This window comes from Mesoplodon mirus, assembly GCF_964341445.2.
Source record: "Mesoplodon mirus genome assembly, chromosome: 7".
NCBI classification, from domain to species: domain Eukaryota; kingdom Metazoa; phylum Chordata; class Mammalia; order Artiodactyla; family Ziphiidae; genus Mesoplodon; species Mesoplodon mirus.
This window is the reverse complement of record NC_138983.1, coordinates 62,207,380-62,232,254: the sequence shown is the minus strand read 5'-3', so window position 1 is coordinate 62,232,254 and position 24,875 is coordinate 62,207,380. Positions and strand designations below refer to the sequence as shown.

Below are 24,875 nucleotides of genomic sequence, written 5' to 3'. Positions count from 1 at the left end.
ATCTAGTGGAGGAACTCTAGAAGGTGAAATTTAAAGTGATTCTTCTGGGCTTCCCTGGTGGCGCAGTGGTTGAGAATCTGCCTGCCAATGCAGGGGACACGTGTTCAAGCCCTGGTCTGGGAAGATCCCACATGCCGCGGAGCAACTAGGCCCGTGAGCCACAACTACTGAGCCTGCGCGTCTGGAGCATGTGCTCCGCAACAAGAGAGGCCGCGATAGTGAGAGGCCCGCGCACCGCGATGAGGAGTGGCCCCCACTTGCCACAACTAGAGAAAGCCCTCGCACAGAAACGAAGACCCAACACAGCCATAAGTAAATAAATAAAAATTAAAAAAAAAAAAAAAAAAAAATAAAGTGATTCTTCTAATTTTTGAATCTTGGATATGGGAAAGTTCTCTTTATTAGTTATAGATTTGTAAATGGAGTAATTTATGCACTCAGCAAATGTGTATTGAATGAATGCATACATGGACATGTTAAAACATGCAGTCTTAATAGATTGAGAATTTGTGGAATAGTTATATTAATCTGGATTTACTATATGGGCCTCCTGCCTCTTAGAATACAAGACTTACTGGTACAGGGATAAACAGCAGGATCAGTATTTTGATATATAATAAACATACCATGCCAAAGAACTTTTTAATAACAGAGCTGGAAAAATTGCTTGTCCATAGGGAGAAAAAGTAAAGAAGGATTCCTACCCAACGCCATAACAAAATCAACTTGAGACGGATTAAGCAGTTAAATGTCAAAAAGAAAAATTTAAATCTTCTCGAAGGAAATATTAATAAATACCTTTTTGACCTCTGGGTAGGTAGGGACTTTGTAAACAAGATGAAGAAAGCACTTTCCATAAAATAAAAGATTGATAACTTTGATTTTTTTAATTAAGAAAAGGACATCTTAAAATGAAAAAATAAAAACTAGGAGAAGATATGTGTAGGACACATATAGCCTATGAAGAGTTAGCATCAGGAGGTTATAAAGAACTCCTACAAATCAGTAAGAAGATAAGCATCCCAACAGAAAAATGGGCTAAAGACGTGAAGAGAGATTGTACAAAAAATACACATTTCTTCACTAGCAATCAGGGAAGTGTAAATAAATGTACCCACTAAAGTGGTAATAATAAGAAATCTGATGATACCAAGTTTTGGAAATATTTGGATCAGTAGGATCACTTTAGATTGTTGGTAAAAATGTAAATTGTTATAACCACTTTGGAACACAGCTAGGCCTTATAAAATTGAACATTTGCATACCTCACAATGTAGCAGTTCCACTCCTAGGATATACCCAAGAGAAGATCTTGCACACGTGTCCAAGAAAACATGTATAACAATGTAAAAACAATAAACAGGAAGCAAGTCAAATGCCTTTTGATGGGAAAATTGATGAATAAATTGTAGTATATCCACATAGTGTAATATTACACAAGAGTGAAAATGAATAATGGGTAGCTACATACAACAAAATGGCTGAATCTTAGTAACTTAATGTTCAGTGAAGAAAAATAGTATCATAAGACTGTGTAAAGAACAATAATCCTTTTATAAAATTCAAAAACAAGCAAAAATTTAAAGGCATGTACTATACATACGTGATAAATTAAAAAACAAAAGGCAAAAAGGTAATAAACAGAATTCAGGATAGTGATTACAGGGGTGGGACTGTATAGGTTGGGGGATGGGATTGGGGAAGAGTATATAAGTAGATAAAAATATTGGTAATTTCTAGTTCTTGGGTTGGACTGGTTAAAAAAAAAAAGAATTTCTTTAAGATTGTTCCCCGAGGGCTTCCCTGGTGGCGCAGTGGTTGAGAGTCCGCCTGCCGATGCAGGGGACACGGGTTCGTGCCCTGGTCCGGGAGGATCCCACATGCCATGGAGCGGCTGGGCCCGTGAGCCATGGCCGCTGAGCCTGTGCGTCCGGAGCCTGTGCTCCGCAGCGGGAGAGGCCACGACAGTGAGAGGCCCACGTAACGCAAAAAAAAAAAAAAAGATTGTTCCCGGAAAGTTGTCAGTTCACATTCCCAATAACAGTGTATGAGTTGTTTGTTTCCTAGTAACTTTGCCAGCATTGGACATTATAAATCTTTTAAATCTTTGCTAATCCAGGAGGTAAAAAAATATTTTGTTTGCATTTCTTGGTTTATTAGTGAAATTGAACATCTTTTCATATATTTGAAGTTAATTAACGGAAACTTCTTCTGTGTTTGCCTTTTATAACCTGTTTCCATTTTTCAGCTGGGTAAATTATCTTTATCTCAATAATTTCTTTGGATGTTAACCTTTTACATGTTATGTATGACAATTATTGTTTCCCAGATTATCTTTAATTATTTTTTAGCCTTGTATAAAGTTTAGAAAGTCCAACTCTACCCTAAGGCATAATAGTAATCTTTTATATTTTCTTTTAATACTTTTGTGGGGGTATTTATTTTTTCACTTTTTGTTACAGAAAATGTTGAACACATGTAAGAGTAAAGAGACTAGCATCCATCATTACACAATAATCATCAACTCATGGCCACTCTTCTTTCTATATCCTCCACCCTTTTCCCATTTACCCTACTGGATTATTTTGAAGCAAATCTCACACAGCATTATTATGTCATCTTATATTTAGTATGTATCTCTAAAAGGTAGAGATTCTTTTTTAAAACATAAAGTGGCTTTATTTTTTATATTTAAATCTTCAGTCTATCTCAAATTTATTTTTGAGTATGGTATTTTTTTTTTTTTTTTTTTTTTCGGTACGCGGGCCTCTCACTGTTGTGGCCTCTCCCGTTGCGGAGCACAGGCTCCGGACGCGCAGGCTCAGCGGCCATGGCTCACGGGCCCAGCCGCTCCGCGGCATATGGGATCCTCCCAGACCGGGGCACGAACCCGTATCCCCTGCATCGGCAGGCGGACTCTCAACCACTGCGCCACCAGGGAGGCCCTTGAGTATGGTATTATACTTTAACATTTCTAAGTGTACAGTCATTTGTCCCCCAAACATTTATTGCATAATTCATCCACAATAAATGGGTCTGTTCAAGACTGTTCTTTTCCAATAGATTATTGTTTATATATATTTTAAACATTTTATTTATTTATTTTAAAATATTTATCTATTTGGCTGCGCCGGGTCTTAGTTGTGGTACGCGGGATCTTTGTTGAGGCATGTGGGATCTTCAATTGCAGCATGTGGGATTTTAAGATGCAGCATGCGAACTCTTAGTTGCGGCTTGCAGAATCTAGTTCCCTGACCAGGGATTGAACCTGGGCCTCCTGCATTGGGAGCGCAGAGTCTTAGCCACTGGACCACCAGGGAAGTCCCATTGTTTTATATTTGTATTAGAATCCAGCAAGGCAAGTCTCCCCTCAGAATTTTCTTGGCTATTCTTTTATTTTTTTTGGTAAGATTCAGAATCAATTCATCAGATACTCCCTTGAAAAAAATAAAAATCTTTCTGGGATTAAAAAATATATATATATTAAATTTACAAATAAATGTGGGGATTATTAGCATCTTTTCATTATGGAATTTTCCTATGTAGTAATATAGTATATATATTGTGTATGTGTGTATTCATTTATTGGAGTTTTATATTCCACAGTGATAATAACAATGTTAATTGACATTTATTGTATACTAACACTGTCCTAAATCCTTGACATTAATTGTCTCATAATCCTCAAAACAAACTTATGACATAGGTAATATTATTATCCTTGCTATAACAAACACTTAAGCATTTAATAATGCTCTGCAGTGAAGGAAATGACAGTTGTCTTGGCTAGAACAGGTTCATGGTTATAAAATAAATATACAAAAATAAAAAGCTTTTCTAATTAATAGCTGCACTGCAAGAAAATTCCAACAGGGATGAGAACTATAAAATATTTAAGTTAAATTGAACAAGAAATGTGTAAGACCTCTAAGGCGAAGAATGTATGGTTAAGAGCTTGAGGGTATGACTGAAGTCAGGCTAGCTGAGTTCAAATCCCAGCTCTACTACTTACTAGCTATGTGACTTTGGACAAGTTACTTAACCTCTCTGTGTCAGTTATGTCTATAAAATAAGGATAGATATTGCCAGGTTATTTTTTGTTAATCCAGATTACCTGCCTCCCCAGCAATGTATGAAAGTACTGTCTCTCTGCATCCTCTCAGGAGCAATCTTAAAGCCAGAAGGAAGCACAAAAATCAAGACGAGCCATCAAATCTTACAAATCAGAAATGAGGCTCAGAAAGGGATACTGGTATGCTCAGGGTCATATAGGGAGATAGTGACAGATTCTGGTCTGGAACCTAGACTTTCTGACACACTCGTAGCATTCTTTTTACTCTTGTAAGAATTTGTGAACTCAACAAATATTCTGTGAGCACTTACTATATATGAGAATTTTGTGCTAGATGCTAAACATCTATGTTATTATGTAATTCTTATCACTCTCTAAGATAAATTGTTTTTATCACCATTTTATAGCTGAGGAAACAGTTATGTAACTTTCCCAACATCCCACAACTAGAAAGCATCAGGGGAAGACTGGAACTCAGGTCCTACCTCCTTCCACCCCATCTTCTTTAACCATACCTAAGTTATGCCCATTGCAGACGTTTGCTCTTTCCTTTCTTGTTCATTATCCCCTCTAAAGCTTCTTCCTTAATACTTCAGAGTTGTTCACACTCCTCATCATGTTTTGACTGCAGGCTAACCTCTGCTTTGTGGACATTGACAACCACTTCATTGAGCTGCCGGAGGACTTGCCTCAGTTTCCCAACAAATTGGAGTTTGTCCAGGAAGTCTCTGAGATTCTCATGGCATTTGGCATTCCCCCTGAAGGGAACCTTCACTGTAGCGAGAGTGCCTCCAAGCTGAAGAGGCTCCGGGCCTCTGAGCTCGTCTCCGACAAGAGGAATGGAAACATCGCAGGCTCCCCTTTACATTCCTACGAGTTCCTCAAGGAGAATGAAACTATCGCCCGCCTGCAGGCCTTGGTCAAGAGGACTGGGGTGAGCCTGGAGAAGGTATGATGCTGTATATGGGTCTGTGCTAAGATGATATCCTGGTGAAATAAAGTGTGGAATGAGAAGGCACCCAGTTCAGGGCAAGGCATATCTGTGAGTACTGAAAGGATGCTCTGTGTGGGAGACTCTGGATTTAGCTCTGGCAAACATTATCCTAGTATAAATGCTACTTGAATCTAAATCTCGGTAGTTTCTCACTTCAACATCAAGGAGAAGCTGCTGTCATTCTCTGTAAACACTACTGCAGAGAGACTTGGAGGGATGGTGGTGGCAATCTTTGTGTTCAGACTCTTTCAGATCCATTGCCTTGTGAATTGCACAGCATCCTAAAGCACATAGAGCAGGAATTGTTGACTTAGAGATCCTGAGTGTTTTACCTAAGATTAAATGCTTCTGTGTGGCTGACTTGCGGCTAGAACCTGGTCCTCTTGAATTCTAGTCCTCTGCTCTTCCCAGGGATGTACTTAACTTTCCATTTCCTGACTTTGATGAGACTGTCTGCTTTCTGTAGTTGTTTACCCATCTCTTCACCCTCCCCATTCTCACTATTAAATTACTTTCTTAAATTACATATAAACAAAATGGGGTACTGTAATCATTTCGTTGGGCTATTTTTTAGTGAAGTGTGAAACATTTCATTTTCCTGATTTGTTTAGTTAGTGGAGCAGATATTAAAAAAGAAAAATCATAGCCAGTTAAAGAAGAGCAGAGAAATATTTAGAGAGATTAAAAAAGTTAAGAAAACCAGTAAGGAAACATTTTTAGGGAGAAAGATAGGGAAAGTGTTATGGGGGAGAAAAATCAAAGAGATGAAAGGAAAACCAGAGTCTGACCTTGTTGCTTTGCATTATCATTTTCTTGTTGACTTCACAGACTCCTTCCTTTCCCTGACCCTTGAGATAACTGGTGTCTTTTCCTCTATCGCTGAATCTCTCTCTGCCTGTAATGAGTTCCTCTCCACTTTCATTGAGTTGCTGGGTACCTGCAAGTGGAACACCCTCATTTATCCCTTCTCCATGTCAGAATTCCTTTCTTTTTCTTTTCTTCCCATTTTTTTCTCTTTTGTTTATTTTCTCCATTTGCTGCAAAAGTGAATGACCATTGGCGGAGGACGGGGGAAAGGATGAGTTGCATTTCTTTGGGATAAAAGGAAAAGCTTGCACGTTCTCAACTGTTTTGTTTTGTTTTTGTAGCTGGAAGTACGTGAAGACCCCAGCAGCAATAAGGATCTCAAAGTTCAGTGTGATGAAGAAGAACTAAGGATTTACCAGCTAAACATTCAGATCCGGGAAGTTTTTGCAAATCGTTTCACTCAGATGTTTGCAGATTATGAGGTGTTTGTCATTCAGCCCAGCCAGGATAAGGAGTCCTGGTTTACCAACAGGGAGCAGATGCAAAACTTTGACAAAGTGAGTATAATCCCACTGGGGAGGTGGTAAGAAGTGAGAACGTGCCAGACTCTCTTAAAGATGTGACTGAAGATGAGTTTTTCTTTCATAATATGTGCTGGAAACAAGTTCATGGTCCTTCTGATGTTAATAAAATATAAGGTCTGCTTGCTTTAGAGCAGAGTGCTGGTTATTGCTATCAGGTGGTTTACCTTCAGTCAAAGAGCTCTCTTAGGCAAAGATGTGCATGCACTTTGAACATCAGGATTCTGGGAACATTGGTTGCCACAGTAGGTTACCTGAGTAAGTTAAACGGGCCAGTGTGTCAAAGTTTCAGGATATCTGAAATTATATGAATTTTTAAAAAGGATGGAGAGGTTTTACTGTTTGCAATTTATAAAAACCTAGGAAGCTTCAGAGAAGAGTTAACCTCCTGAATCCCTTGGGTATGTAGCCTTGGTTGATGAAAGCTGACATGCCCTCTTCCCTGTTGATGACTTTTTCCTTTTGGTCCCACCAGGCATCTTTTCTGTCAGATCAGCCTGAGCCCTACCTGCCTTTCCTCTCAAGATTCTTGGAGACCCAGATGTTTGCTTCCTTCATTGACAACAAAATCATGTGTCATGACGATGATGATAAAGATCCTGTGCTCCGGGTGTTTGATTCCCGAGTAGACAAGATCAGGCTGTTGAATGTTCGGACACCTACTCTGCGCACATCCATGTACCAGAAGTGTACCACTGTGGATGAAGCAAGTGAGGCCTCCTTGTTGTACTTTCTAGCCTCTTGGATTATGTCACTAACGTGTCCCTGCTCCTAAACATGCCAGCTTCTTTCCCTGTTTCTGTTTTTGCATAAGTTGTTCCCATTGCCTGAAATGCTTTCCCCTGTCTTTTTTGCCTGGCAGACTTCTTCTCATCCTTTAACACTGTGTCAGTTAGGAATGGGTCCTGCTGTAAGGACTAGAGAATCTAATCAGCAGTGCATGAGATAAATGGGGTTTATTTTTCTTAAATTATCAAGAATTTGGTGGTTGCTCAGCTGCTCAACAATCAGGAAATGAGAGTCTGTCATTTCACTCAGCTGTCCTTAGCATGTTGACTTTTATATTCATACTTGTTGCCTCTTTGTTACAAGAGGCCTTTTATGTTCACATTCAGGGCAAAGGGGAAAGTTGATGCCAGCTGTATTTTCCCTCTTACATCAGAAAGCAAAAGCTTTCCCAGAATTCCCAACAACTTCTGTTGTCTCATAGGCCAGAACCATGACCACCCTTAAGTGCAAGGGAGGCTGTGAAAGTGAGTATTGACCTGGGTGTAATGTTACCCTGAATTGTATTGCTTCTATTAACAAGAAAGAAGGGGCGAGTGAGTTATGGGTAAGCAGCTTATAGAAATCCAGCTGATGTGTCTCCTCCTCTGTGAAGCCTTCTCTGATGTCCTCAGACTGAGTTGATTCTCTGCTAAGCTCCTGTTTTGCTTTGTTCTTGCCTCCCCTTTATAATCTCTATTGTTTTGAGCCATCATTATCAGGGAGCAATTTAAGAGCAGAGACTGTATTTAATCACTGTCTTACCCCCAGTCCTCTAACATTGTGCCTAGAACATATAGATGTTAAAAGTTGTTTGCTACTTGCATGATGGAATACACCTTTTTGTTCATAGAGGCCCCGTCTAGGTCAGTTTCTCCAGAGAATAGTCTCAGCTTGAGGTGTCAGATTAAGTAGTGTGTTCTCTTCCTTGTGCAATATTCAGTGTCCTTGTTGTAGCCTTTTTGTATATTTTGTTTATTCATTTACCAAATATAAATACCCACTACATGCCCAGTGTGTGGGAAGTGCTCACCAAGTATTTACCGTATGAATGAATGTGGCAGGCATTTTTTTAGGTTTTGAAGATACAAGTGGTGACAGTTTGGACAAAATCCTGGGTTCCTCAGCCTTATGCTCGATAGCCTTCTGACTTTATCTTTCAGCTCTTGCTCCAAGCCTTTCATTAAGGTGACAGTCCTCTTGGCCAAGACTTGAGGACGTGTTGCCCATGCAAGTGAAATACTCTAACACAGTCCTCCTTGCCTCCTGGAACACACACATCAAGTTTCAGGTCCTGAACCCTGCCTAAGGCGTTGGTCCTGGAGAGCATGATGGAGAATTTTTTACAAGATTGTGGGTTTAGAGAAACATCTCTTAAACCATCGCTTTAAATCAGGACTTCCCAATCTTTTCATGTTGTGTTACACTTGAAAAATGACAATATTTATGTATTGCTTGTGGGAGTAAAGGGAGGGGTCCGCTTATAGCTGGAGACTGTAAAATGAGACACTCTAGTCGCTTGAAACCTTGCCCCTCTGTCCAAAGGGTTGAGGCAGTCAGTTCTCAGCCTATCTGTAATCCAGTTGTTGAACACCAAATACTGATATGAGTTACTCTGGTCTCATTTGTGGCCAGGACATGAATTCTTGTGGTCCCATTAGAATGTGGAGTTCGGGATATGGAAGGAGGGTTAACTAACCCTCATTTCTATGACTCATTTCAGAAAAATGGGTATCACAGAGATCCTCCAGGCAACTACATGCTCTGTTCCCAGGAATCATGCCCTTGGTATAGCCCTTAGGTATTTCCTTGAGATATGTACTCCAAATATGCTAGTTCAGAGTTCTTGCCACTGGCTTCAGATTTATAGCCTAGAGGAGTAGTTCAGCTACCTCACGCCATTCCTCATGGACACCTTAGCTTCTTGAATCAGTCTGATTTGAAAATGGTAAAAATACAACTAAAGGGGTCTTTCTGTAGATTCTTTAAAATTTACATTTAGAAGGGATCTTGATGGCAATTAACTCTACTCATTCACTAATTTTACAGGTAAAGATTTTCCTTTGGCCCGCCATTGTATCTGGGTACCTAGAATAGTGCTTAGCACTTTTTTGAGAGACTAAATAAGTTCTGATGAAGGAGGGGTAAGGGTGGGAGGAAGTAAGGTAGGCCCAGAGAGAGAAGGGCACTTGACCTAGGACACTCAGCAAGGCCCAAAGGTGAGATGTTTTTATATGTATCTAGACAATACCAGGAGAATTACCAGCTTTTTTGGTTCTTACTCTTTAAAATTTTTGAGAGATTATTGATATACAGTAAACTGCACACATTTAAAGTTTTGTTACATGTTATATTCACTGACATTGGGAATATACCCATTATCCTCAAAGGTTTTCTCATGCTCTTTTGTAATACCTCCATCCTGTCCTCTCTGCATTCTCTCCCCCAGTCTCCAGGCAACCACTGATATGATTTCTGTTACTATAGAGTTTGAATTTTCTAGGTTTTTCTATAAATGGAATCATGCAGTATGTATTCTTTTCTTTTTTTTTTTTTTTGGTGGTACACGGGCCTCTCACTGTTGTGGCCTCTCCCATTGCGGAGCACAGGCTCAGCGGCCATGGCTCACGGGCCTAGCCGCTCCGCGGCATGTGGGATCCTCCTGGACTGGGGCATGAACCCATGTCCCCTGAATTGGCAGGCAGACTCTCAACCACCACACCACCAGGGAAGCCCTGTATTCCTTTTTTCTTTTTCTTTTTTTGGCTGTGTTGGGTCTTCGTTGCTGCGCACGGGCTTTCTTTAGTTGCGGCGAGGGGGGCTACTCTTTGTTGCGGTGCACGGACTTCTCATTGCTGTGGCTTCTCTTGTTGTGGAGCATGGGCTCTAGGCATATGGGCTTCAGTAGTTGTGGAGCGCAGGCTCAGTAGTTGTGGCTCACAGGCTCTAGAGCACAGGCTCAGTAGTTGGTTCACGGCATGTGGGATCTTCCCGGACCAGGGCTCGAACCAGTGTCCCCTGCATTGGCAGGCAGATTCTTAACCACTGCGCCACCAGGGAAGCCCCAGTATGCATTCTTTATTTTAGTCTGTCTTCTTTTACTCAGCATAATTATATTGAGATTCATTCACGTTCCTTTATTGCTGAGTAGTCTTCCACTGTATGGATATTACTACAATTTGCTTGTTTACCTGTTGGTGGGCATTAGAGCTATGAACATTTGTATGTAAGTTTTTGTATAGACATATGTTTTCTTTTCCCTTGCATACATACCTAGGAGTAGAATGACTGCACCATATGATATTCGTATGTTGACTTTTTAAAGAAATTGCCAAATTGTCTTGCAAAGTAGTTGTGTATTTTACATTCTCACTAGCAGTGTATGAGAGTTATAGTTCTTCCACATTGTTGTTAACATTTAGTACGCTCAGTCTTTTCAGTTTTAGCCATCTAATAGGTATGTAGTGGTATCTCATTGTGGTTTTGATTTGCATGTGCTTGATGACTGTAATGTTGAACATTTTTTCATTTGCTTATTTGCCATCCACAGGTCTTCTATGGTGAAGTGCCTGTTTAAATCTTTTTTTTTTTTTTTTTTTTTTGCGGTACGCGGGCCTCTCACTGTTGTGGCCTCTCCCGTTGCGGAGCACAGGCTCCGGACGCGCAGGCTCAGTGGCCATGGCTCACGGGCCCAGCTGCTCCACGGCATGTGGGATCTTCCCGGACCGGGGCACGAACCCGTGTCCTCTGCATCGGCAGGCAGACTCTCAACCACTGCGCCACCAGGGAAGCCCTGTTTAAATCTTTTGCCCATTTTTTTTATTGTGTTGTTTTGTTATTACTGAGTTTTGGAAGTTCTTTATATATTCTGGATACAGGTCCTTTATCAGATATATGATTTGCAGATATTTCCCCGTTCTGTGGCTTGTCTTTTTGCTCTCTTAATGGTGTCCTTCAAAGAACAGTTCTTAATTTTGATGAAGTCTGTTTATCAGGTTTTTTTAATGGATTATGCTTTTAGTGTTGTATCTAAGAAAATTTTGCCTAACCAAGGTAACATAGTTTATGTTTTCTATACATATCCTTCTAGAAGTTTTTAGTCTTAGGCTTTACGTTTAAGTCTATGATCCATTTCAAGTTGATTTTGGTAAATGGTGTAAGCTAAGGGTCCAGGTTTATTTTTTCCAGATAGATATCCAGTTGTTCCAGAATCATATGTTGAAAAGATTATCCTCTCTCTGATAAATTGTATTTTCACCTTTGTCAAAATATTAGTGATCTGTATATGTGTGAGTCTGTTTCTGGATTCTTTGTTCTGTTTCATTGATGTGTTAGTCTACATTTACACCAATACCACACTGTCTTGATTACTGTAGCTTTATATTAAATCTTGAAGTCAGGTAGTGTTAGTCTTTCAACTTTGTTCTTATTTTCAAAGTGTTTTGGCTACTGTAGGTCCTTTTTATTTCATATGTATTTAGAATCAGCTTGCCAGTCTACAAATAACCTTCTGAAAATTTCATTTGGATTGCCTTGAATCTATAGACCAATTTAGGGAGAATTGATATTTTAACATTATTGAGTCTTCTGATACATGAACATGGCATATCTCTCCATTTATTCAGGTCTTTAAGTTCTCTCAGCAGTGTTATATAGTTTTCAGTGAACTGCACCACCATGGAAGCCCATCACTATGGTTTTTCATGGATACTTTTGTATCAGTTGAGAATGTTGGTTTCTGTTAGTAGCTTGCTGAGAGTTTTTTTATCAGAAGTGGTGGTTGTATTTTGCCAAATGCTTTTTTGCATCTATTGAGGTAATTATATGGTTTTTAGCTTTAGTTTGTCAAAATGGTGAATTATATTCGTTGATTTTTGAATGTGTAAACCAGTCTTGCAGTCCTGAGATAAACTCTCTTTGGTCATGATGTATTATCCTTTTGTTTATTATTGGCTTCGCTTTACTAAAAATTTGTTTAGAATTTTTGCATCTGTGTTCAGGAGGGATTTGGTTCATAGTTTTCATGTAATGTCTTGGTCTGATTTGGTATCAGGATAATGCTGGCCTCATAGAATAAGTTGGGAAGTACTCCCTTCAGTTTTCTGGAAGAGCTTGTCTAAGTGATACTATTTCTTCTTTAAATGTTTAGCAGAATTCATCAGTGGAGCCATCGGGGCCTGGAGTTTTCTTTGTAGGAAGGTTTTAGACTACAGATTCAATTAAAAAAATAGATATAGAGCTATTCAGGTTATCTGTTTTCTTGAGTGAGCTTTGACAGTTTGTGTCTTTCATCTGTTGTCAAATTTGTTGGCATTGAGTTGTTTGTAATATTCACGGCCTAAGATAGGCTGTAAATCTTTCAAGTAATATTTTAATGACATTCCACAAATTTTGATATTTTGTGTTTTCATTTTTATTCAGCTCAAAATACTTTATTTCTTTTTTTTTTCCTTAGAAATTCTGGAATTCCTTTAATGTTCTCTGACATATATTTAATTCTGTACCATTATTATCAAAATAATCTCTTTTTTTTTAAACATCTTTATTGGAGTATAATTGCTTTACAATGGTGTGTTAGTTTCTGCTTTATAACGAAGTGAATCAGTTATACATATACATATATCCCCATATCTCTTCCCTCTTGCGTCTCCCTCCCTCCCACCCTCCCTATCCCACCCCTCTAGGGGATCACAAAGCACCGAGCTGATCTCCCTGTGCTATGTGGCTGCTTCCCACTAGCTGTTTTACATTTGGTAGTGTATATATGTCCGTGCCACTCTCTCACTTCATCCCAGCTTACCCTTCCCTCTCCCCGTGTCCTTAAAGTCTATTCTCTAGTAGGTCTGCGTCTTTATTCCCATCTTGCCCCTGCGTTCTTCATGACATATTTTTGGTTTGATTTTTAGATTCCATATATATGTGTCAGCATATGGTATTTATTTGTTTTTGTCTTTCTGCCTTACTTCACTCTGTATGACAGACTCTAGGTCCATCCACCTCACTACAAATAACTCAATTTCGTTTCTTTTTATAGCTGAGTAATATTCCATTGTATATATGTGCCACATCTTCTTTATCCATTCATCTGTCGATGGACACTTAGGTTGCTTCCATGTCCAGACTATTGTCAATAGAGCTGCAATGAACATTTTTACTGTTATTCTTATTTTGACTTTTACAAAATGATAATTAGGTTTACCAGAAGGAGGTGTCAATATTAAATATGCAACCATTTAAAGCAACAACAAAAAGCTCCCCACTCTCCAATCTTTGATATCTACTCTTTATGCATATTTATCAGTAGACAAATACATATAAAAACCCAGTACCCCAAAACTCAATGGTTTTCTCCATCATTGTGAAAGGAAAGTCAAAATGGAGTCAGTATTTCTAAGAGAGATCTCTGAAATGAAGCTGGGAAGCCATTAAGGAAGTACGATGTTTGCATGACTCAGCCTGGATGGAAGCTGACCTTTTGACCTGATGAAGAACAGAACACCAGAACACCTGCCAGAAACTCAAGATACTAATCAGACCCTTACCCTAAAACAATTCGTGACAGTCTATACACTTACAAGACCCCTACCTTAAAATAACCTGTGATTTCTTAAGGACAAATATTTTGACTCGCATCAGAGTCGATCTCAACTCTCACCAGGGCAACTTTTAACAACCTCGTGGTTTTTGTCTTTATAAGCCCCTGACTCTTTCTCTTCCTCGGAATACTCTTTCAGGGTTAACTGAATCTGTGTCTCCCCAGTTGCAATTCTTACGTCCCCAAATAAACTCTGTTCTTTTCGCAGCCTCCTGCATTTTTTTTAGTTGACATTATTTAGATCTTTTCTTCCTTAATTAATCTTGTCCCACCCCAAACAGCACAAAGCTCTATAGATTCAAAGGAGGCAGAAACGGAAAAAACTACAAGGAAGATACTCTGATTCTAAAACCAAAGGCGAGGGACTTCCCTGGTGGTGCAGTGGTTAAGAATCCACCTGCCAATGCAAGGGACACGGGTTCAAGCCCTGGTCCGGGAAGATCCCACATGCCGCAGAGCAACTAAGCCCGTGCACAACAACTATTGAGCCTGTGCTCTAGAGCTCACGAGTCACAACTACTGAGCCCATGTGCCACAACTAGTGAGGCCCGTGCACCTAGAGCCCGTGCTCCGCAACAGGAGAAGCCACCACAATGGGAAGACCGCGTACCATGGCGAGAGGTGGCCCCCGCTCGCCGCAGCTGGCGGGGAGCCTGTGTGCAGCAACGAGGGCCCAATGCAGCCAAAAATAAATAAATTAAATAAATAAATTTAAAAAAGAAAAAAAGAATCCACCTTCCAATGCAAGGGACGTGGCTTCGATCCCTGGTCGGAGAACTAAGACCCTACATGCTGTGGGGCAACTAAGCCCGCGTGCTGCAACTACTGAGCCCACATGCTCCAGAGCCTGTGCGCCACAACTAAAGAGCTCACGTGTTGCAACTACTGAGCCCACGCGCCGCAACTAAGACCCGACGCAGCCAAATAAATAAATAACTAAAAACCAAAGGAGAGAGAAAAAGAGATGCAATTGACTATAACTTAAACATTACGGGTATGATCTAATTATCAGGCATGTTCATCAATATGGCTGCCCAGACATGCCCAACAATGTGAATGCTGCTTAGATCCATTTCCATGAGAACAGTCTCTTCTTTGGAGGTCCTCTTACTCATATTCCTCAGCTATACATAAAAATCTTCCCCCCAAAAATCATTGGTGGAAGGATGGGACAGAGTCATGCTGATACCAGTGTGTGCATAGTCCAAAGTCTTCTTCCCAGGCCTTTCTGTTGACTATGAAATTCAGAGTAGGAAAGGCCTTCCCCCAGCTAGTTTCATAAAAGCCACAAAGTGACCAAAAGAGGTAGACCAGTTCTCTTGGTAATTCTAGGAAAATAAAAACCAAGACAATCTTATTTCTAATGATGCTTTAAATCTATTTTAGAATGAAGCAGTAGATAAACAAATATATTTTTAAAATCAATTATTTTAGTATTTAAAACAGTAGGAGAGAGGAGCAGGCCATCCTCACAGCAAGGGAGGAGAAGCATTCTCTCAAGGCCTTCCTTATCTTCAGCAAGGAAAGTTTTCAAAGCTGTGTTCAGTACTACAAGAATCACTATGATCAGGTCAACTTTTACAGAGCAACTGTGGCCTATAAAACAAAACCACTGGTTTATTAATACATGTCTGGCTACTAAAGCAGTTATAAAATTATATTATGTGGAATTTCTTTAAAAAATAGGGGGTAGAAAGTACAGAAGTAACATACAATTTAAATGTATGATAACTGTTAAAGCTAAGTATTGAAAACACAGAGATTCACTATGCTACTCTTCTGTGTAAGTTTAAACTTTTACATAATAAAAAGATTTTCTTAAAAATATGTAAAATATCATGTTTGAAAAAGGCAGTTCACAACAGTATAAACAGAGATTATTATAAAAGTATGTCAGGTGATAGAGGAAATAAGTGTTTCTGGGAATTATATAAATAGAGCTAAATCTTCATTGTTTTCACTTTTTTCCTGGAAAGTTGTTTGTGTTCCCCCAAATAAAAAAAAAAACAAGCTTGGTGATACCACCCTGGGCTCATCCCAAAGCCCTTCTCTCCCAAATCCTGTGTCAGGGTCACAGACACCAGCATCCAAGCTCCATGTGTTTCTTACCTCTTGAGGCAGCTCCAGTTTTGACCGGTCATCCAGGCCATTGGAATGCAAGCCCATCAGGTATGGCACAGGAGCATCTAAGAAATGTAGGAGAGAAGCTGGGAGAATAGGAACATAGACATGCTGCCACTGGAAAGGAAACATGAGAGCTGTAATTGTCTCTGCCACAGTCATCAGTCTCTGGTAATCTAGGTCAAAAAAACAAAACACACACAAAACCAGTCAAAAACAAGGTACTTGCTTCTCAAATAGTAAGTTAAAATCTTCAACACAATTGCACATTTAGAAAGGAACAGGATAAACTTCAGCAAGGGTATGCGCAGAGTATGATTCCCTTGTGGGTATCAGAGAGACAACCCAGAGACCTCAATGGACCACAAGCTGAAGTATACCCCCCACACACAGGTCCATGCTAGTAATAAAATTTCATATAGAAATACATTTTTTAAAAAAAAGAAATACAATAGGAATCATAAATAGCACCTTGCTCCAAATACTAAACCAGAATGTTAAGTAGATTCTCTTCAGTAGAAGGAGAATGGGGAAGTGAAACAAAAAGAAAAGGAACAGTGGCCTAGTCTCTGTTCAGCATGAATGTCAAAACACCTCATTTACCACTCACATGTCTGCATTCTAGAAGGAGCTGATGTGAACTTTGCCTTCAAGATCAAGCCCAAAGAACCTTCAAGCATGCAGAGGCTGGTTTTCCACACTAGCCAAGTCTGCCTTCCACCTGGCAACCTTTCTTGAATGGTAACAGCATGAAAGTGTCATTTTAACACTTTGATAAAAAGCTCCCCTAGAACCTGAAAGGCCCAGAAGATTGACTTTCATTACTCAAAACTCTTATTCTAGGTCAGAGAGCATATCTTGGAAGAGAAGCTTGTGTTCAAAGCTTAGCTTTTCTTCAGAATGCAATCTCTAGACTTGTTTTATTTTTAAAATGAGTAAAAAATACATCAGCAATGCCAATACAATAGATTGAGATTTAACACATTACTATTTACAAATGGTATGCTGGTTTCAGACACTTAAAGACAAAGTAGGAACATCAATTTTAAAATCATATGAGTAATATCCTCCTGGAATGGCTGATTTCAAATGAGTTTTCACAGGAGTTAAACAGTTTTATGCACTAAAAACTCAGCCCACCATTTAAGCAAACCTCAGCTTGGTTCATAAATGAGTAATAAATAACAAAAAGCTTTCCAGAAAATGAAGAAGAATGAGCAGGAAGTGAGCAGAAGCTGATATATATCAACTAGGTTTTAGCAAAGCATCCTGTGTGCTCACCAATAAAACTTTGGAGCAGCTAACCACCTTGCTCCTGGCTAAGCCTGCCCTGGAAATAGTTTTTTTTTTTTAACTAGTAATGCAAATAAATAAAAATTGATGACTAAAACTTCATCATCTCCAACATGTTGAGTACACTCTAAGCAAGTGCCTCAGCTTCTTCGGGGAAAGCTAAGGCATTTGATAGATAATAGATAATAGATAAGTGATGTAAAACAATCAGTGGGTAAAACTGAGCTCAGAGATTTGGTCATCAATAATGATTTTTAAAAAAATACAGCTGATTTAGCAGAAGGACAAAAGAGCGCAAGCTTTTCATATTCACTAAAATCAGGAACAGACTGATAAAGAGTTCAAGAAGAAAGTCGATCTCATTTTTCACTGTGCCCCACAAAGCACTGCCATTCCCATATTAAAGACTATTTGGTGAGCACCCTCTCCCAGTTGAAGCAACAACAAAAATATTTCCCAAATTACAAAAAAAACTCTTTCAAGGATTAAATAGATAATCTATATAGCCTTTCAGAAAAAATATTTACTCCACGTGAGCGTAAGCAATAACTGAGGAACAAAATTTAGGCCACTGCAAATTCTATCTTCAGCCTCTTCTGAGATATCGAGTTCCATGGGACACCTGTACAATTTTGCTTGTTTTCTTTCTGTTGAAATCTTCCTGCTCTATGATTACTCTAACAATTATTAAGAAGAATTCTAATGATTCTCTAGGTGAGGCCTCAGTTTTTGTATCTTTCACCTCTCTTTTCTAGATATGAATGCTTGTAAATAATCTACTAAGAGCAATAATCTTGAGAATCGCAGACAAGATAAGAATATACTTTAAATTTCAAACTTAAGATGATCAAAAGAATGTAAAGCTGTGGGAGAAAACCTCCAAGAGGTATTTAAAGCTGAAGGTCCAGTCTTACTGTGTCCCAACACTGGCTCTTAAACACCCATTTTGAATAAATATTACACTGAATAATTTCTCCCCCCGTTTCAGTGTACACACACATATAGACACACACCATTTCTGGTTTTTTTTAAAAAAAGGCAGGAAGGAGCAAGGCCTTTTCAATCATGTGAAAACCAAAAAGCTGCTTCTTTTACCAAAAGTCAATAAAGCAGGTGCTACTCCTTTACGTGGCTGGCATTCCTGACAGGTCTGCTCAGAGACAAGAACATCTCATAGCGGTCCAACAGACACTCTGAGTAAAGGAGTACTCAGGAGTCCCTGAAATGCCTTCCTCATGAGGCTTCCTGGACACTGGACTACTCCTTATAGTGTACCTAGTTACAGTGTCAGGGAACATCTATCTACTCTCTAATCATGAAACAGGGCATGCTAAAGTCTGAAGGAAGGGGCTTCCTCTGCTCCATAAAAGCAGGTTTTTCAATAGCACAGACATCTAGTTCTGGTTTTTCCCTATTCTTCAGGATGAGTCTAATCCAGTATCTGAAACTCAGCCCACTTATTTCTGCTAGAGTGGGTAACCTTATTCGCCTCAGATTGAAATCCCTGAAGTAGTCCCTGTGATGCACTTGAAAGTGTGCGATTCTTAGAAACAAAACACTTTAGGGGATGAGAAATAATCTCCTCTTTCAAGGCTAAACTGCTTTCCATTTATATGGTTTGGTTTTACAGATACTAGAAACTTGGAATTTCATGGCCTCTCTGGTCTGAGTTGTGGGTTTCTATTTCCCTACATTTTTTGTATTTTAAAAAAGCAACAACTCATCTTGAAGGATGGCCTAATAAACCATGCCTCCGGGATCCATCAACCCGTGGTACCCACACTAAGATGCTGACCTCCCAGAGCTGTAAGCAACAGCACAAAATCCATTTCTAGGGGCTTCCCTGGTGGCGCAGGGGTTGAGAGTCTGCCTGCCGATGCAGGGAACACGGGTTCGTGCTCTGGTCTGGGAGGATCCCACATGCCGCGGAGCGGCTGGGCCCGTGAGCCATGGCCGCTGAGCCTGCGCGTCCGGAGCCTGTGCTCCGCAATGGGAGAGGCCACAGCAGTGAGAGGTCTGCGTACCGCAAAAAAAAAAAAAAAAAAAAAAAATCCATTTCTATACACCAGTACAAACGATAAAATCAGTACCTCCTTTGCCATTGCCTGTCTCTGTGCTCATCATGCCAAGAAGGTGAAACTAATAAATAGGAAACAGCTGAAGGTCATCTGCATCCAGAGTTTAGCCAATCAAAATCAACTGGAAACACTTCAGCTCGAGGCAACTCTCTGGGTTTTCTCACAGCTCCCATAATGCTGTAATGAGCAATTACTTTTAACAAAAGGAGATAATGCAAAGCATACTGGGATTACAACCACTTCTGAGTGGTGAAGAGAGAATAATCAGCACATTCTTATGACTTCTTTCTGTGCAGAGAAAGACATTAGACTTGGGATCACTTTACAGATAAGTTCACTCCTAAAACAAACTACAGGGAAGTTCCTGCAAATCAGAAATTGAATTAGAAACTGTCCTTGCATACTCACACTTCTGTGAAAACTGTATGAACAAGGATGTTTCTCATGCAATCTTTGTTCTTAGGAAACAACCTAATCTGTCCTGATATCTCCAAGATAAATTGTTAAATGAAAGAAGGTATAAAACAATGATTAGTATGCTCCCATCTGTGTTGTTTTTAAAAGGTATACATGCTGTATATGCGTGTCTATGTCTGGAAGGAAACAGGAAACAGTGATAAGTCTTAACACGTCACTGTACATACACCCTTTTGTAATATTTTAAATTTCTACCATATGACTGAAATGCTTTTTTTCCAAGTTTTACTTTAATATACCATATGTATATCAAAATGTATATAATTTAAAGAATATTACAATTAATATATGTGCAACACAACATTAAAAATAGTGCATTATATAAAAGTATTTAGGAGGAGGGCATAAAAAAAATCAAGAGATTATTTCACAAGGGTAGGATTTTACATCAAAAAGAAGGGGAGGGCTTCCCTGGTGGCGCAGTGGTTGAGAGTCCGCCTGCGGATGCAGGGGACGCGGGTTCGTGCCCCGGTCTGGGAAGATCCCACATGCCGCGGAGCGGCTGGGCCCGTGAGCCATGGCCGCTGAGCCTGCGCGTCCGGAGCCTGTGCCCCGCAACGGGAGAGGCCACAACAGCGAGAGGCCCGCATACCGCAAAAAAAAAAAAAAGAAGGGGAACAGGGACTTCCCTGGTAGCACAGTGGTTAAGAATCCGCCTGCCAATGCAGGGGACATGGGTTCGATCCCTGGTCCGGGAAGACCCCACATGCCGCGGAGCAGCTAAGCCTGTGCGCCACAACTACTGAGCCTGCACTCTAGAGCCTGTGAGCCTCAATTACTGAGCCCATGTGCCACAACTACTGAAGCCCACATGCCTAGAGCCCGTGCTCCGCAACAACGCAACAAGAGAAGCCACTGCACTGAGAAGCCCACGCATCGCAACAGAGTAGCCCCTGCTCACCACAACTAGAGAAAGCCCGCACAGCCAACAAAAAAAAAAGGAAACATTGAATTCTCTCTGCACTGTTTTTCCACACATTATTTATTTGCTTTAAAAAACTATTATTATCATTAAGGATGCACAAGAAACTTGATCTCCGGCTACCACAGGAAGGAGAGAGGAAGGAGATTTCATTTTATTCCCTTTAAAATTTTTTGATTGCATGCCTGGAGTTTGTATTACTTTGCAAAAAAAAAAAAAAACTAATGTAAGCTTATGTATAAAATAAGCCACAAGGATACATTGTAGAACACGGGGAATATAGCCAATATTTTATAATATGTATAAATGGAGTATAACCTTTAAAAATTGTGAATCACTGTATTGTACACCTGTAACTTATATACTATTGTACATCAACTATACTGCGATTAAAAAATACTAATGTATGCATTTGTTTCCAAGCTTATCTGCACTAGTTGAACTTATTACTGGGTTGTATAATTCAACGAAATATTATGTAAATAAATGGTAAGATATGAGGGTATAAAAAAAGAACTGTTTCTCTGAAAACAAAATTAAATGCTTTAAAAAGACTCAGTAAAACAAAGTCACTAAAAATACAGCAGTTGAATTAGGCATATCACTTAAGTGCAGAAAACTTGGGAAAACTAGCATCTACTATGGTTCTTTTGCAAGGTCCTTTAAAAGTTCTCGCTCCACTTTAAAAACGGAAAACTCAGTGTGAATGAATTATGGGTGAGATTTACGCAAGAGAAACAATGCAGACCCCTGATTAGTGGATCCATAATCAAAGAAAATGCACAGACACTTCATCAAAAGACTGGTGATTATACAGTCATATGGTTTAAATTAAAATGTTTAAGGGATGTATATATCCTTTTAGGATTCCCAAACTTAAGTGATTTTTTCTATTATCGAATTCACTACCCTACTAAGTCACATCAGATAAAGAACTTCTGCTCTCTGTATAATTTTAAAACAACCACTAAAAAATATGCTATTAAAGAAAAACTATATAGGGACCAAGGAACAAATATTATCAGTAGTAAATAAAATGATCTACACATATCTTAAAAGAAAGGTTTTCCCTAAATAACACCTCTTTTCTATTCAGAAGGCAGGACATGTAGTGGGCAACAGCAACTCTGAGTGCTGATGGCATGTTTTTCAAGGGCCAGAGAGAGTTCCATCCACATGAGTCCTCTGAATCATAAATAAAAATTACTTCAACTAGGGAGAGTGGGAGGGAGGGAGACGCAAGAGGGAAGGGATGTGGGAACAGATGTATATGTATGACTGATTCACTTTGTTATAAAGCAGAAACTAATAAAAAAAATTACTTCAAGGAAACCAACCTGAATTGTTTCAAGTACTCTTAACAATAGAGAGCACAATCTACATCCAATGATAGGCAATCCACTCCATTTTAGCCTCAACCATGCTGATTTCCTTTTTGACCCCTTGGTTATTTAGAAGTTTGTTTTTTAGTTTTAAGGTATTATTGATTATTGTTGGTCACAGGACATACTTTGTATGATTCAAATTATTTTAAATGTATTGAGACTTGTTTTATGGCCCAGAATATGGTATGTTTTTTAAAATATTGGACTTTTTCATTCTCATCCAGAGAAAGCAATTGAGCTGCGACTGGCAAAAATCGATCATACTGCGGTTCACCCCCATTTACTTGACATGAAGATTGGACAAGGGAAGTATGAACCAGGCTTCTTCCCTAAGCTGCAGTCTGATGTGCTTTCCACTGGGCCAGCCAGCAACAAGTGAGTCAACCCCAGGGATTCCCTGATCCAGCTCCTTAGCCACAGTGGTGAGGGTTATACAGTATCTGCACCTAGACTGTTATCTCCAGAAGACCTTGACATTTGTAAAGCAAATATGGAGAAAATACACATTATCCAGGTTGTTCACTTGTTTGAACAAGGAAACAGGTGACGGAGTATCATCAGCTCCTGTCTCCACTGTGAAAATTGGGATAGCTTCATGTATCATGGCCTGTAAAAGGCCGGGCTGCAGGTGGGTTGAAATCATCTCATGACTGAATCCATACAACACCTAGCTAGCACTGTATTGTTAGTAAGTGGTGGTTGAAATAACAGAACTGAAAGTAGATAGCTTAGCAGGATTGCTCTTCTTCGTTACTTTTGGAGATGAGTGTATCAAAGCCCAGGTAGAGTTGAGTGAATATAGTTTTGGATCTGCAAGTGAAGTTTTTTTAGGTGTTTCAAGAGAGATATGTCTCTTGGGACTTCCCTGGTGGCGCAGTGGTTTAGAATCTGCATGCCAATGCAGGGGACACGGGTTCGAGCCCTGGTCTGGGAAGATCCCACATGCCACGGAGCAACTAGGCCCGTGCGCCACAACTACTGAGCCTGCATGCCTAGAGCCGGTGCTCCACAACAGGAGAAGCCACTGCAATGAGAAGCCCACACACAGTAACGCAACTAGAGAAAGCCCACGCACAGCAACGAAGACCCAACGCAGCCAAAAATAAATAAATAAATAAATTTATTTTAAAAAATAAAAAAGGTATGTCTCTGTCCCTGGGGAGTTATCTCTTTCTTGCCTAGTAACTGATCTTTAAGCTACCCTTCTCAAGGTTTCTGAGCTATCTCTGGTGGTTTCTTGGTGGTTTCCCATGGCCAGCATTGGTCCCTAGATGTTTAAGTTTTCTCCTGTCAGTTGACCTTACTTTCTTAGCAGAATATTCTTTCTTTCTTCCTTTCCTTCTTTCCTCCCTTTCTCCCTCCCTCCCTTCATTCCTTCCTTTCTTCATTTATTTTTGGCTGCGTTGGGTCTTTGTTGCTGTGCACGGGCTTTCTCTAGTTGTGGCAAGTGGGAGCTACTCTTCGTTGAGGTATGCAGGCTTCTCATTGTGGTGGCTTCTTTTGTTGAGCGCGGGCTCTAGGTGTGCGGGCTTCAGTAGTTGTGGCACGCAGGCTCAGTAGTTGTGGCTTGCGGGCTGTAGAGCGCAGTCTCAGTAGTTGTGGCACACAGGCTTAGTTGGTCCGCGGCATGTGGGATCTTCCCGGCCCAGGGCCCGAACCCGTGTCCTCTGCATTGGCAGGCGGATTCTTAACCACTGCACCACCAGGGAAGTCCCTCTTAGCGGAATATTCTTAATTGTCTGCTTTGATTCTGTCAGGTGGACAAAAAGGAATGCCCCTGCCCAGTGGAGGCGTAAAGACCGGCAGAAGCAGCACACAGAACACCTGCGTTTAGACAATGACCAGAGAGAGGTAAGACACCTTGAGAATGACAAGGAATGACCCTGTTATCATGCTACACCCTCCTTCTCTTTCTCATTTCCTTGGCCTCTGGTCTGATTCAAATATCCTCCTCATAAAGAAGGGTTAATAAATAAGTTAGTTCCTGATCCCTGATATGAGCCTCAGTTGTGACAAATCCAGGATGTACAGTGTTTCCCAAGGGGCAGCAGGGCCACTAGCCATGTGCGTCCTCTCCCTGAACCAGATTTGCACCTCTGTTCAGGAATGATACCAGTGCTTGGAAGAGAGCATTTCACTGTCCTTTCAGTAGTCACTCGTGCAATGATACTCACTTCCTCCCAGGGGTTGGGAGAATGGGAGGGGTGACAGGAACCTCAGAAGATAAGATTCTAAAACTTGGGGAAAATCCCTTTAAAATTTTTGAGGCTTTTGTGTGTGTGTGTGTGTGTGTGTGTGTGTGTGGTATGGTGGTAAAGAAGTTAATTTTGTTAGAGTGAGAAAGAGGAAAAGCTGAACTTGGGTTAATGCTGTGGCTCTCTGAACCTGGGGAGGAGGAGCCTTTTTTCCTATTTTTTTCTTTATCTTAATTTAAAACAGGTAATCTTGACTTTTTTTTCTCAGAGGAGCAAAGGAATATTATTATCAGGTGCATATGGGGATTGAGGATTCTTGAATTGACCTGAGTCCTTATTGCTCGTAAGCTGAGTTTCTCAGCTCCACTGTAAGTTGTTCCCAGTAAAGTTTCTAGTTATAAACCTCAGGTTGGAGACCCTGCCTTACTGAGTTGCAGAGAACTTGTGAAAATGGAGCTTCACCTTCAGAAACCTATTTCAGCAACTTCTCTGAGAAAAGACCCTGCAGTTTGCACTTTATACAGATGAAATCCAGTAAAGCATGTTGTTTTCATATGTGTCTGGCATCTCAATGAATGGGAAAATATTTT

At 40.1% G+C, this 24,875-nt stretch overlaps 1 protein-coding gene across 2 annotated transcripts in view; it reads left to right on the top strand.

The window, feature by feature from the left end:
* Positions 1–24,875, top strand: part of DENND5A (DENN domain containing 5A) — a 112,552-nt gene that overhangs the window by 61,422 nt on the left and 26,255 nt on the right. For both annotated transcript variants that reach the window (XM_082626468.1, XM_082626469.1), the window contains exons 6-10: positions 4,704–5,021; positions 6,215–6,430; positions 6,930–7,164; positions 22,315–22,465; positions 23,848–23,941. In XM_082626468.1, the coding sequence (XP_082482594.1) occupies positions 4,704–5,021; positions 6,215–6,430; positions 6,930–7,164; positions 22,315–22,465; positions 23,848–23,941 (1,014 nt within the window). The remainder of the gene's footprint in view (positions 1–4,703; positions 5,022–6,214; positions 6,431–6,929; positions 7,165–22,314; positions 22,466–23,847; positions 23,942–24,875) is intronic.